Source organism: Thalassophryne amazonica, chromosome 2 (assembly GCF_902500255.1).
Source record: "Thalassophryne amazonica chromosome 2, fThaAma1.1, whole genome shotgun sequence".
In the NCBI taxonomy this organism is placed as follows: domain Eukaryota; kingdom Metazoa; phylum Chordata; class Actinopteri; order Batrachoidiformes; family Batrachoididae; genus Thalassophryne; species Thalassophryne amazonica.
The window spans coordinates 140,300,754-140,315,738 of NC_047104.1; the positions used below are offsets into that span (position 1 = coordinate 140,300,754).

General features: G+C 42.1%; 1 protein-coding gene across 2 annotated transcripts in view; it reads right to left on the reverse strand.

Moving 5' to 3' along the window:
* LOC117531697 (transmembrane 6 superfamily member 1-like) overlaps positions 1 to 14,985 on the reverse strand; it is a 32,492-nt gene that overhangs the window by 17,256 nt on the left and 251 nt on the right. Inside the window, exon 2 of one of the 2 annotated variants that reach the window (XM_034194809.1) lies at positions 14,723 to 14,826. The exons of the other annotated variant lie outside the window; for it this stretch is intronic. Coding sequence (XP_034050700.1) covers positions 14,723 to 14,826 — 104 coding nt within the window. The remainder of the gene's footprint in view (positions 1 to 14,722; positions 14,827 to 14,985) is intronic. 2 annotated transcript variants of the gene reach the window in all.

Below are 14,985 nucleotides of genomic sequence, written 5' to 3' on the forward strand. Positions count from 1 at the left end.
CGCTTTGTCACGATTTTTAAACTGTCCAAAAATTTGAATGAATGCCGCCGAAAACCTCAATTCACCGTATATCATTTTGCTGTCATTCTTGACGGTTTCTTATTGTTTGCTTAGTTTTTGTAATGTTAGTGTTTAGCTCATCTTCGTTCGACAAGCTGAATGTTTTCATACAGTGCAGAAGCCGGTTTGTGAGTGATGCTGTGGAGGAGAGATGGTGCTGGTGTATGGTGTGGGGCTTTTGCCACTGCATGTAATGGAGCAACTGAGGCTGCTCTCATGCCGTGGTGCTGCAGACTAGGAAGAATTTGTTGGCCTCCTACGCCAGCGCATGACAGTCTGTGATCATAGTGTTGGCCAACGCTGCATGCACCTGAGGAGGGAGTTGCTTCACAAAAAGTCCAGCCAGTGTTCTCTCAGGAGCTGCAGCATTCTGTCCATGAACTCTGGAGTGCTTGCTCTCCTTTAGCCCATGCAGAGAGAAGAGCCTGCTGGCCCTTTCAGTCTGACAATTCAAAAGTCTTGAGGAGGTGATCCTTGATGGCTGCGTATTTGTTCGCAGCAGGGGGGCTTTGCAGGAGCACGATCAACCTCGCTGCCATGAAGCTGCTGAGGGGCGACACAACGTAATAATATTTTGTGTCGTCTGCAGTGATCTCTCAGAGTGAACTGTGCCTTGGTTTGTGCAAACTAGGCAGCAGTTTACAGAAGTGTGACTTTGAGCATCAAGTGTGGAAAAAGTTCGCGTGCAAACAGCTTTGATCCACAGAGGCATGACATATGAAAACAGAAAACCCAGTGTAATCGCAAATGGCCGCATTCTTTTCTGTACAACGTTTCAGTTGCTGAATTATGTATGAGACAATCCTTTTGTGCACGTGTGTGTGACTAACTGTTTGAAACACACAGCCTCAGCATCCGGTGATCAGAAACACAAGGGTTTTGAAAAAAAGCAGAGACAGCGCTTTCTCTCTCTCTCTCTCCCTCTCCTCTCCCCCTCACTCTCTCTCTCTCTCTCTCTCTCTTTCCCTCTCTCTCTCCCTCTGTCTCGCTCTCAATGCTGAAACAAGAAACTGGATCTTAAGTTTGCTTGTGAGTTTAAATGGCAATATTTTTTCTGGTGGTGGGGGGTGGGGGGAGACACAGAAGGACTCTGAATTTTGCGATCTGATGTTCCCAGCTCTGACAAGGAAGCAGTGTGTCCCGCTGTACAACTGGAGATGTGAGTGCTGTTTGCTTTACGTTTTGAGAATAGAGCACATTTCTGCAATGCAAAAAATAAATAAATAAATAATAAAAAAAAATGGCGTGTTTGGAGTGTGTATTATTTTGGTGGAGTATTTAGGATATGTGGTTAGTGTGGTTGTGTGTGTGTGTGGTTTTTTTTTTGTATGATCCCTCTTTTGTTCTGGATGAGCAACCAGAGCAGCTGGATTCACCGATGTGGGCACAGATCTCCACTTTAGGGTCGGATCGCGCCTCTCTATGCAGCTTCTAAAGGACTCAGGCGCAGGATTCTGTGTTCCAGGGCACACCCTGGAACACAGAGCAGGATGCATACACACACTGCTCCAGCAGTGGCTCCAGGCATGTTTCATTTAAAGAGTTGAGATCAATGTTAGCTTCGGTTTTGTTTTGTTCCTCTTTCATTCCTTCTGCGCTCTTTATTCGTAGACTATTCGGTGATGGAAAAAGTAGAAAGCTCATTCGGCCACCTTTTCTCGACGATTTGTGACTTTTTTCCTTTTTTCCCTTCATTCAGGAATCGTCCTATGCCATGTGACCATGCCATTAAAATTTTCCTTTACGTGGACATACAGCCCATTAAGAGAAGTCAGGTCTAGGGTTATATGATGGAATTTCCTTATCTTACAACCCCAATTTCAATGAAGTTGAGACTTTGTGTAAATGTAAATAAAAACAGAATACAATGATTTGCAAATCCTCTTCAACCTATATTCAATTGAATACACCACAAAGACAAGATATTCAATGTTTAAACTGATAGACTTTTTTGTTTTTGTGCAAATATTTGCTCATTTTGAAATGGATGCCTGCAACACGTTTCAATAAAGCTGGGACAGGGGCAGCAAAAGACTGGGAAAGTTGATGAATGTTCAAAGAACACCTGTTTGGAACATTCCACAGGGGTACAGACTAATTGGAAACAGGTGAGTGTCATGATTGGGTATAAAAGGAGCATCCCCAAAAGGCTCAGCCATTCACAAGCAAAGATGGGATGAGGATCACCACTTTGTGAACAACTGCATGAAAAAATAGTCCAACAGTTTAAGAACAATGTTTCTCAATGTTCAATTGCAAGGAATTTAGGGATTCCATCATCTACAGTCCATAATATAATCAGAAGATTCAGAGAATCTGGAGAACTTTCTACATGTAAGCGGCAAGTCCAAAAACCAACATTGAATGCCTGTGACCTTCGATCCCTCAGGCGGCACTGCATTAAAAACCAACATCATTGTGTAAAGGATCTTACCACATGGGCTCAGGAACACTTCAGAAAACCACTGTCATTTAACACAGTTCGTCACTACATCTACAAGTGCAAGTTAAACTCTACCATGCAAAACAAAAGCCATACATCAACAACATCCAGAAACGCCACCGCCTTCTCTGGGCCTGAGCTCATTTGAAATGGACAGACACAAAATGGAAAAGTGTGCTGTGGTCTGATGAGTCCACATTTCAAATTGTTTATGGAAATCATGGATGTCGTGTCCTCCAGACAAAAGAGGAAAAAGACCATCCAGATTGTTACCAGCACAAAGTTCAAAAGATAGCATCTGTGATGGTATGGGGGGGGTGTTAGTGACCATGGCATGGACAACTTACACATCTGTGATGGCACCATCAATGCTGAAAGGTACATCCAAGTTTTGGAGCAATGCTGCCATCCAAGCAACGTCTTTTTCAGGGACGTCCCTGCTTATTTCAGCAAGACAATGCCAAGCCATGTTCTGCACGTGTTACAACAGCGTGGCTTCGTAGTAAAAGAGTGCAGGTACTAGACTGGCCTGCCTGCAGTCCAGACCTGTCGCCCATTGAAAATGTGTGGCACATTATGAAGCGCAAAATACGACAACAGAGACCCCAGACTGTTGAACAATTGAAGACGTACATCAAGCAAGAATGGGAAAGAATTCCACCTACAAAGCTTCAAAAATTAGTGTCCTCAGTTCCCACACGCTTATTGAGTGTTGTTAGAAGGAAAGGTGATGTAACACAATGGTAAACATACCACTGTCCCAGCTTTTTTGAAAAGTGTTGCAGGCATCCATTTCAAAATGAGCAAATATTTGCACAAAAACAATAAAGTTTATCAGTTTAAACATTGCATATCTTGTCTTTGTGGTGTATTCAACTGAATATAGGTTGAAGAGGATTTGCAAATCATAGTATTCTGTTTTTATTTACATTTTACACAATGCCCCAACTTCATTGGAATTGGGGTTGTAATCACAACTCTGCATCTACTTTGTGGATCACTTGAAGGCTGCAACAAAAGTGATCACACAAAAACATATACACGCAGCAGTCCACCTGACAGACCTCAATAATGACCAGAGATGCCAAAAATAATTTGAAAGTCTCTCCAGTGATATACCATAACCTCTTGTATCAACTAAGACACTCAATCTAACAGGAGAAGCACTGATGTAAATGAGACGAGTCATTGGTCTGGCCTCTACTGGTGGTTGGCTCTCACTGCGGTATTGTATCACTTCCTGTTCCGGAGCACAGCGGTGTTTTGCTGTATCTGTTAGCTGTTTAATCTGCGCAGTTAGATTGATCTAGTTAAGTAAATAACGATTTGTTTCACAGTGTAGACTTCACGTGCCTTAACTAAAGCACTCCCTCTCCTGAATCACCTCTAAGTTATTTACACATTATTCACTTTGTGTGTTTTTAGGAATCCGCTAGCTTAGTGCAGCTACTAGCTCTTAGCCGGTTTAGCATGGCGGCTTCTCCTGTCTCTCCCGCACTTTTCTGCTCTGGGTGTGAAATGTTTAGTTATTCCTCGGCCTCCTTTAGCAGTAACGGTACTTGTAATAAGTGTAGCTTATTCGTAGCTTTGGAGACTCGGCTCCGCACCTTGGAAAATCCTACAGCTAGCCAGGCCCATGTAGTCGGTGCGGACCAAGGTAGCTTAGCCGCCGTTAATGTTGGGAGAGTGTAGTGATACGGACCCACAACAGGGGGCGTAAATGAACGGACAATGAAAGAGTCGAATATGAACACTTTATCAATCAATCAATCAATCAACTTTTTTCTTGTATAGCGCCAAATCACAACAAACAGTTGCCCCAAGGCGCTCACTGTTGTGAGCGCCTGTTTACTGTTGTAAATGAGCACAACCACAATACAGAAGAATGCAGAATTTTGCAAACAGTCAATCCACAAAGGTGACGTGTGGGCAGGCTCGAGGATAGAAGACGTCTGTCCTGAGAAGAACTGGAACCACACGATTTCCTCCGCCACCGAACCTGGAGAATACTGGAGCCGCCAAGTCCCGAGTTCCCAGGTGGCCACCATCTCCGAATGTCGGATCTGGTACTGCTGGCGAGGAGCAGAAACAATAAGATGTAGGTGTGTGCACACCCAGTAGCAACAATGGTGGAGAGTCCAACTCCACCTCTCACACACACTCGTGCAGCTCCTGTCTCAAACACTTATCTGGCTGGGGTGTGAAGCGAAGCCATCGCTGATTACGCCAATCTCCCAGATAAGGCACTCCACAGGAAAACAGCTGTAAAACGAGTTCAGACTAAGACACAGTTAGTTTTAAGGCTGAGAATATTACCTTCACAGGTCGATGATATCTCGGCAACGAGGTGGAGATGACATCCGGTTTTTATGGAGTGGTATGATTAAGTGTAGATGGGTGACAGCTGTCATGAGATAATGAGTGACAGCTGTCACCCCCAGCTGTGTCCGTGGCGGCAGCGCCCTCTCGTGTCTGAAGCCCGCACTTCAGGCAGGGCGCCCTCTGGTGGTGGGCCAGCAGTACCTCCTCTTCTGGCGGCCCACACAACAGTTAATTACCCTCCAGCGGATCCCGAACAGCCGGGAAAGCAGGCCGACTGGGTGACTGTGAGGAGGAAGCGTAGTCCTAAACAGAAGCCCCGTGTACACCGCCAACCCGTTCACATTTCTAACCGTTTTTCCCCACTCGGCGACACACCCGCCGAGGAACAAACTCTGGTTATTGGCAACTCTGTTTTGAGAAATGTGAAGTTAGCGACACCAGCAACCATAGTCAATTGTCTTCCGAGGGCCAGAGCAGGCGACATTGAAGGAAATTTGAAACTGCTGGCTAAGGCTAAGTGTAGATTTGGTAAGATTGTAATTCACGTCGGCAGTAATGACACCTGGTTACGCCAATCGGAGGTCACTAAAATTAACATTGAATCGGTGTGTAACTTTGCACAAACAATGTAGTTTTCTCTGGACCCCTCCCCAATCAGACCGGGAGTGACATGTTTAGCCGCATGTTCTCCCTGAATTGCTGGCTGTCTGAGCGGTGTCCAAAAAATGAGGTGGGCTTCATAGATAATTGGCAAAGCTTCTGGGGAAAACCTGGTCTTGTTAGGAGAGACGGCATCCATCCCACTTTGGATGGAGCAGCTCTCATTTCTAGAAATCTGGCCAATTTTATTTTATTGAATCCTCCAAACTGTGACTATCCAGCTTCTCTCCCCCTGCCATACCCTCATTACCTCATCCCCGTAGAGATGGTGCCTGCTCCCAGACCACCAATAACCAGCAAAAATCTATTTAAGCATAAAAATTCAAAAAGAAAAAATAATATAGCACCTTCAACTGCACCACAGACTAAAACAGTTAAATGCGGTCTATTAAACATTAGGTCTCTCTCTTCTAAGTCCCTGTTAGTAAATGATATAATAATTGATCAACATATTGATTTATTCTGCCTTACAGAAACCTGGTTACAGCAGGATGAATATGTTAGTTTAAATGAGTCAACACCCCCGAGTCACACTAACTGCCAGAATGCTCGTAGCACGGGCCGAAGCAGAGGATTATCAGCAATCTTCCACTCCAGCTTATTAATTAATCAAAAACCCAGACAGAGCTTTAATTCATTTGAAAGCTTGACTCTTAGTCTTGTCCATCCAAATTGGAAGTCCCAAAACCTGTTTTATTTGTTGTTATCTATCGTCCTCCTGGTTGTTATTGTGAGTTTCTCTGTGAATTTTCGGACCTTTTGTCTGACTTAGTGCTTAGCTCAGATAAGATAATTATAGTGGGCGATTTTAACATCCACACAGATGCTGAGAATGACAGCCTCAACACTGCATTTAATCTATTGTTAGACTCCACCCACCACTTTAATCATATTATCTTAGATCTTGTTCTGACTTATGGTATGGAAATTGAAGACTTAACAGTATTCCGTGAAAACTCCCTTCTGTCTGATCATTTCTTAATAACATTTACATTTACTCTGATGGACTACCCAGCAGTGGGGAATAAGTTTCATTACACTAGAAGTCTTTCAGAAAGCGCTGTAACTAGGTTTAAGGATATGATTCCTTCTTTATGTTCTCTAATGCCATATACCAACACAGGGCAGAGTAGTTACCTAAACTCTGTGAGTGAGATAGATTATCTCGTCAATAGTTGTATATCCTCATTGAGGACAACTTTGGATGCTGTAGCTCCTCTGAAAAAGAGAGCCTTAAATCAGAAGTGCCTGACTCCGTGGTATAACTCACAAACTCGCAGCTTAAAGCAGATAACCCATAAGTTGGAGAGGAAATGGCGTCTCACTAATTTAGAAGATCTTCACTTAGCCTGGAAAAAGAGTCTGTTGCTCTATAAAAAAAGCCCTCCGTAAAGCTAGGACATCTTACTACTCAGCACTAATTGAAGAAAATAAGAACAACCCCAGGTTTCTTTTCAGCACTGTAGCCAGGCTGACAAAGAGTCAGAGCTCTATTGAGCCGAGTATTCCTTTAACTTTAACTAGTAATGACTTCATGACTTTCTTTGCTAATAAAATTTTAACTATTAGAGAAAAAATTACTCATAACCATCCCAAATACATATCGTTCTCTTTGGCTGCTTTCAGTGATGCCGGTATTTGGTTAGACTCTTTCTCTCCGATTGTTCTGTCTGAGTTATTTTCATTAGTTACTTCCTCCAAACCATCAACATGTCTATTAGACCCCATTCCTACCAGGCTGCTCAAGGAAGCCCTACCATTAATTAATGCTTCGATCTTAAATATGATCAATCTATCTTTATTAGTTGGCTATGTACTGCAGGCTTTTAAGGTGGCAGTAATTAAACCATTACTTAAAAAGCCATCACTTGACCCAGCTATCTTAGCTAATTATAGGCCAATCTCCAACCTTCTTTTTCTCTCAAAAATTCTTGAAAGGGTAGTTGTAAAACAGTTAACTGATCATCTGCAGAGGAATGGTCTATTTGAAGAGTTTCAGTCAGGGTTTAGAATTCATCATAGTACAGAAACAGCATTAGTGAAGGTTACAAATGATCTTCTTATGGCCTCAGACAGTGGACTCATCTCTGTGCTTGTTCTGTTAGACCTCAGTGTTGCTTTTGATACTGTTGACCATAAAATTTTATTACAGAGATTAGAGCATGCCGTAGGTATTAAAGGCACTGCGCTGCGGTGGTTTGAATCATATTTATCTAATAGATTACAATTTGTTCATGTAAATGGGGAATCTTCTTCACAGACTAAGGTTAATTATGGAGTTCCACAAGGTTCTGTGCTAGGACCAATTTTATTCACTTTATACATGCTTCCCTTAGGCAGTATTATTAGACAGCATTGCTTAAATTTTCATTGTTACGCAGATGATACCCAGCTTTATCTATCCATGAAGCCAGAGGACACACGCCAATTAGCTAAACTGCAGGATTGTCTTACAGACATAAAGACATGGATGACCTCTAATTTCCTGCTTTTAAACTCAGATAAAACTGAAGTTATTGTACTTGGCCCCACAAATCTTAGAAACATGGTGTCTAACCAGATCCTTACTCTGGATGGCATTACCCTGACCTCTAGTAATACTGTGAGAAATCTTGGAGTCATTTTTGATCAGGATATGTCATTCAATGCGCATATTAAACAAATATGTGGGACTGCTTTTTTGCATTTGCACAATATCTCTAAAATTAGAAAGGTCTTGTCTCAGAGTGATGCTGAAAAACTAATTCATGCATTTATTTCCTCTAGGCTCATTATTATCAGGTTGTCCTAAAAGTTCCCTGAAAAGCCTTCAGTTAATTCAAAATGCTGCAGCTAGAGTACTGACAGGGACTAGAAGGAGAGAACATATTTGACCCATATTGGCCTCTCTTCATTGGCTTCCTGTTAATTCTAGAATAGAATTTAAAATTCTTCTTCTTACTTATAAGGTTTTGAATAATCAGGTCCCATCTTTTCTTAGGGACCTCATAGTACCATATCACCCCAATAGAGCGCTTCGCTCTCAGACTGCAGGCTTACTTGTAGTTCCTAGGGTTTGTAAGAGTAGAATGGGAGGCAGAGCCTTCAGCTTTCAGGCTCCTCTCCTCTGGAACCAGCTCCCAATTCAGATCAGGGAGACAGACACCCTCTCTACTTTTAAGATTAGGCTTAAAACTTTCCTTTTTGCTAAAGCTTATAGTTAGGGCTGGATCAGGTGACCCTGAACCATCCCTTAGTTATGCTGCTATAGACTTAGACTGCTGGGGGGTTCCCATGATGCACTGTTTCTTTCTCTTTTTGCTCTGTATGCACCACTCTGCATTTAATCATTAGTGATCGATCTCTGCTCCCCTCCACAGCATGTCTTTTTCCTGGTTCTCTCCCTCAGCCCCAACCAGTCCCAGCAGAAGACTGCCCATCCCTGAGCCTGGTTCTGCTGGAGGTTTCTTCCTGTTAAAAGGGAGTTTTTCCTTCCCACTGTCGCCAAGTGCTTGCTCACAGGGGGTCGTTTTGACCATTGGGGGTTTTCCGTAATTATTGTATGGCTTTGCCTTACAATATAAAGCGCCTTGGGGCAACTGTTTGTTGTGATTTGGCGCTATATAAATAAAATTGATTTGATTTGATTTGATTTTGATGTGGAATCGGCATCACAGCATTCACCACTTTAGGGCACTTTGACACCAAAGGTTGAGTTCTAAATTTTAAATTTGATTTTATTTATTAGATTGTTTTGTTTGTTTCTACAGCTTGCATAAGATGGTAGGAAGAGTCTACACACCAAAAATTGCTTAATTATTTTAACTGAGTGCAATGTTAGGCACTTTATCAGAATTTTAGCACTTTTTGCAGTCTCACACGCATATTTCAGAGCGGTACGGTGCATCTGGAAAATATTCACAGCGCTTCACTTTTTCCACATTTTTTCACATTACAGCCTTATTCCAAAATGGATGAAATTTTGGATTAAGGCCTAACTTTATCTAAAGTCTGGCTCTTTCAGTAGCCGGCGATCACCTTAGTATTTCTTCTGTTTTTCCTGTTGCTTAATGCTAACAAATTATACTGTACTTGTTGTCTTTCTGCCCGATTCTGTTTTTTTCTCTGTTTGAGGTGCGGCTCCATCCTGTACATCAGCATGGACTCCCAAAATGTTCTGTATATTCGTACTGTCAATTGTGTTGGTAGCATGGCCCAAGCAGAGGGTCACCCCTTTGAGTCTGGTCTGCTTGAGGTTTCTTCCTCAAATCATCAGAGGGACTTTTTCCTTACTACTGTCGCCTGTGTGCTTGGTCTGGGGGTTGGTAAGGTTAGACCTTAGTTGTGTGAAGCGCCTTGAGGCAACTTTGTTGTGATTTGGTGCTATATAAATGAAATGAAATAAACTGAATGAAATTCATCTTTTCTTCAAAATTGTACACACACAATACCCTATAATTTTAAATTTTTACTTTGGAAAAAAAATTTCAAGGTCACAGTACTATTAGAAGTGGCTTTTCATAAGCTAACATATCATACAAAATATAGATCAAAAGGGCTTTTCAATGTTAAAAACAATCAAATATCCGCTAAATCTGCAATATGGATCAGATGCAGATCAAACTTAGTCTATTCATTAGCTTGTCAATTTGCATCTCATTGCCACAAATGAGAGTGATTGAGGCACTTTGGATTGAGATGTAATGCAAAATGTACACCAAGTGGGCTTTTTAATATTAAATTCAAATGTCCACAAAATCTGTAATCTGAATTAGATCCGAATCAAACTGTCAGTCGGTAAAGGATACCATCCTGCATATCATTCAATGTTAAAGATAGGGATTTTCCCAATTTTTCAAGATTTTTCCTGACTTTGACTTTTGACCTATGACCTTGAAACGTTAATCAGTTCTTGCCTACTAGGATATGAATTTTCAGTTTAAAAAAAGACAAAAAAAAAATCATAATGATATATGAAAAATTGTTCACAAACAGGCAAAAACATAACCCCCTCCAAATTTGTGGCGAAGGTGAAAAGGTTTTTTGAGATTTTTGCTAATTTATTAAAAATTTAAAAACCCTAAGAAATCACACATACATAAGTATTCACAGCCTTTGCCATTAAGCTTAAAATTGAGCTCAGGTGCCTTCTGTTTCCACTGATCATCCTTGAGAAGTTTCTACAACTTAATTGGAGTCCACCTGGGATAAATTCAGTTCATTGGACATGATTTGGAAAGACACACACCTGTCTACACATAAGGTCCCACAGTTGACAGTGCATGTCAGAGCACAATCCATGCATGAAATCAAAGGAATTGTCTGTAGACCTCCAAGACAGGATTGTCTTGTGGGACAAATATGGGGAAGGGTACAGAAACATTTCTGCTGCTTTGAAGGTCCCAATGAACACAGTGACCTCCATCATCTGTAAACAGAAGAAATTTGGATCCACCAGGACTCTTCCTAGAGCTGGCCACTCATCTAAGCTGAACAATTAGGGAAGAAGGCCTGAGTCACGGAGGTGACCCAGAAGCTGATGGTCACTATGGTAGAATGGCCAGACGGAAGACACTCCTTACGTAAAAGGCACATGGCAGTCCACCTGGAGTTTGCCAAAAGGCAGCTGAAGGACTCCCAGACGTCTGGTTTCTTTTTTGTTTCCCCCCTCCTTCTTGTCCTTTCTCTGCCAGTGGAGAGGTTTACTATCTACACCTGTGGTTGCAGCACACCTGCATCAATCATTGGCATCCTACTTAAGCCTCAGCTGAACAGGAGGGCGCCGCCAGATCTTTCCATCTTTGGAGCAGGAATACTGCCTTCAAGTTTAGTCATGTTAATCCCTGTGTTTTTCCCTGTCTGGATTTATTTGGTTATTCTAATTTTTGTGTTTTTGTTTTTTGTGCCATCCGCAGGCACCACCAGCTCCACTGGCCCACCTGGCTTTTTACACCTGCAACACATCCTCCAGTACCTTCACTTCCTGGGGCCTCATGTACAAAGGTTGCGTACACTCAAAAAAAAACGTGGCGTAAGTCCTTCTCCACGCTAACATTCTGATGTATCAAAAGTGAAATGATCATGGAAATGTACAGTGTGCCACGCCAAGTTCATGGTTGGCGTCCGCATGTTTGTACAACTATTGTTCCACTGGCGATATTTAGAGGTGATCCTGGGAAACTGTTAATAGTGTGAAAACAAGAAGTCATCAGAGTGATGTCCACACCAGAGACATGCATCTGAACAATTAACACCCACGTGTTTGCAATTATACTGGTGGATATAAAAGCATATGCAAAGTGATGCATAAAATGGCACTAACAGTGGCTTTGTTAACGTTGTTAGAGGACCTTGCAAATGGTGCAATCCAATGTGAGCGTGCATTCAAGGATTCAAAGATTTACTTGCAAATGATGATAACTGGCTCATACGCCAATTTCGTTTACCAAGGCCACTGTTGCTGGAGTTGTGCACAGAACTGCGGCCGGTCCAGATCGCAATACGGTGAAGAGTCAGGGGTTGTCTGTGCCCACACAGGTGTGCATTCAAATATGTTTTTTGTTATTATTGTTATTTTGTTTTGGTTTCTTGATGGTGAAACTAGAGCTGCAGAGATTCTTAACAAGCCCCCGATTGTCTCCCTATGTTCAGTATTTGTCAATAAATGCATGCTAAAGTTATGATGTCACACACTATCAGCTGTGGTGCACCTCATTTTATTTTAACCTCAGTGTGTGCTCTGCTTCCGTTTCATGTTTATTCCAGTTGACAGGGTACCAAATAAAATATCCCTGCATATCTCCACTTCATTTACTTCATTTACTCCACTTCATCTGTAGCTCACACTCAGTAATATGCCTTTTCTTACCTCTGTTCATGTGGAATGATCAGACAGAGAGAGGACTCCCCAGATCCCAGGGCCTACTTAAATACATTTGCATATTTAAATGAGGGAGTGGACAGGGTGGAGTTTGGTACTTATGCCTGTGCGCACAATTCCATGTTGGTTGGGATGTACAAAGGGAATGTGCTTGGATCCATGCATACGCACACTTTGATACATCTGAATTTTTTTGTGCTTATGCCAGTTTTTGGGTTTTCACGTACACCATGTTTCAGTAGGAAATCCACACAAGTCTTAGTACATGACGTCCCTGGTCTCCACCACATCATATCATCAGCTCCATTACAATAAACTTTTCTTTATCATTTCCTACCTCCACTGCATTTGAGTCCGTTTCAGTTCCCAGTCCTCTCACAACAACTTCCATGTAGAGCACACTGCTGCTGATGACACTTTGATATGAACAGCTGCACACTGCTGCTGATGATACTTTGATATGAACCTTGGTTTCAAAAAAAGTCTGTGCTGTTAAATTGTTGTCCCCCTCAGAACAGACTTCCCTAAAATCTCAGGTTGACTTTGGTGGCGCATTGCATCTGAGGTGTCAGCTGCAGGAACCCATTTTTTTATATTTTACAATGACTTATTTACATGTCTTGTGAGTGTGCTGACGTCTTCCCACCTTCACAGACTGCCTAGTTTTCTCCAGATAAAAAAAGAAACATGGCAGAACCTAATTTGCATAATTGTTTTACAGCATGAAAGAAAACAAAGAAAAATAGCAGATTCTGTTATATTGGAGCATATCTGCCCCAGATACTAATTCATGTGTGTTTTTACAGTCACCCTGCACAAGAAATTTCTGTCAGTTTATCAACTTCAAAGCAAGATATCTTAATAACCATAATAGCTGTAGCCTTTTTATTGATATCTAAGTTTCCATGATATTTGTGTGTTCAATTCATTTTTCAACTCATTTAAGACATTTTGGTGTTTTTGGCCCCTTGGGTCTTGGAAGGCAATCAATCCATCCTCACATCTCTAAACCAACCATCGATTTGCTGCAGTCAGGTAAAGTGTGGGCGTGTCCTTGGCCTTCTCCAGTTACTGGGGTCCTCAGTACTCGATACCTGTGTGCTGGATCCTGCACGGAAAAATGCGTCACATGGCCAAAATGTTGAAGCTGATGCTCCCTCACAGTGCAAGTGATACTCCTCATCCCAGTCTCCCAAAGTAATCACTTGTTTCACACAAAGTCATTCAAGCAGTACCCAAGGACCCATCTAGTCATCTAGATGCTTGATGCAGGCATCACCTTGGGTCACTGGTTAATGTCCAAGTCTCACAACTGTACAGTAAGACAGGAAGCACCAGGACCGTACAGACTTGGACCTTTGTTCTTCTGCAAGTATGTCAGCATTGCCACACACCTCTGTCCAGTGACCTCATGACTCCACAAGCTCTTCCCCAGGCGTCTCTCGAGTTCAAAGGCTGAGGACTCAAAGACATGACTGCCACTGCCGAAATAAACAAATGTCTCTACAAATTCAACACTTTCACCATGTACGAATACACTTCTGATGGCTGAGTAAAGGAAATCATTCAAAGCCTGGATCTTAGTCTTGATCCAGAACAAGTGCACACCCAGACACTCTGATTCCGTACTCAGCTTCTCAAGTGCTGCAATCAGGGTATCCATTGATTACACAAAGATCACAGCATCATCCAAGAAGTCAAGGCCAGTAAGTCTGTTCTTGGCAACAAAAGCACCTATGTTGCAGGTTTCCACAACACTACCCAACACCCAGTGCCAATATCTCTGGGTTCAAACTATGTTTATTAATAAATGCCTTCCTGTGGCAATTTTAAAGCAAGCCCAAACAGGTCTGGTGGTGAGCGATAAGTCAAGAACATTCAACACAGAGGATCCCAACCACAGATCTTGAACTCCCTTGCAGAAACTATGGTTTTGCAGACTGCTTTTCCTGTGTGTTTTGATCTTCACTTGCCCAACATAGCCAAATAAAAATTTGGGCATTTTACCACTCTGTGTTGTTCTCTGCATTGGGGTCTCCAGTCATGCTAAAATCATTACAGGATCTCCCTTCAGAAGGGACAGTTCATGTTCATGGGCCACAGACTGTGTGGGCATGTCACAGGGAGCACACACCACAGCACAGTATGGACAGAAGTCAAAAACAACTTGTCAGGCTTAAATTACATTTCCAGCAGCAAGAATTATGCTTGCATGGACTCACAATTTTGATCCACATTAAGCCACAAAGGTGTAAATAACTGCTTTAAATTAAAACTACCTGATGACAAATAATAACTTCTGAACATGACAAATAAGTAGATAATTTTTCCTGTGAAATTAATTATATAACCTGTGACAAGAACACAGAGTTTCCTACCATAGAAAAGAGGATCTCCTGGAGCTATATTCTTGATCATTAAACGGCCTGAAACAGCCAGGATGAGAACTGTTGCACATCCAGCAAAGATGAGGCCATGAGAACTAAAAGCATGAGATTCAGAAACACACATCATTTTCAGCAGGTATCTATAAGTAGTAAATGATCTTATGTGTGTGTGTGTGTGTGTGTGTGTGTGTGTGTGCGTGCGTGCGTGCGTGCGTGCGTGCGTGCGTGTGTGTGTGTGTGTGTGTGTGTGTGTG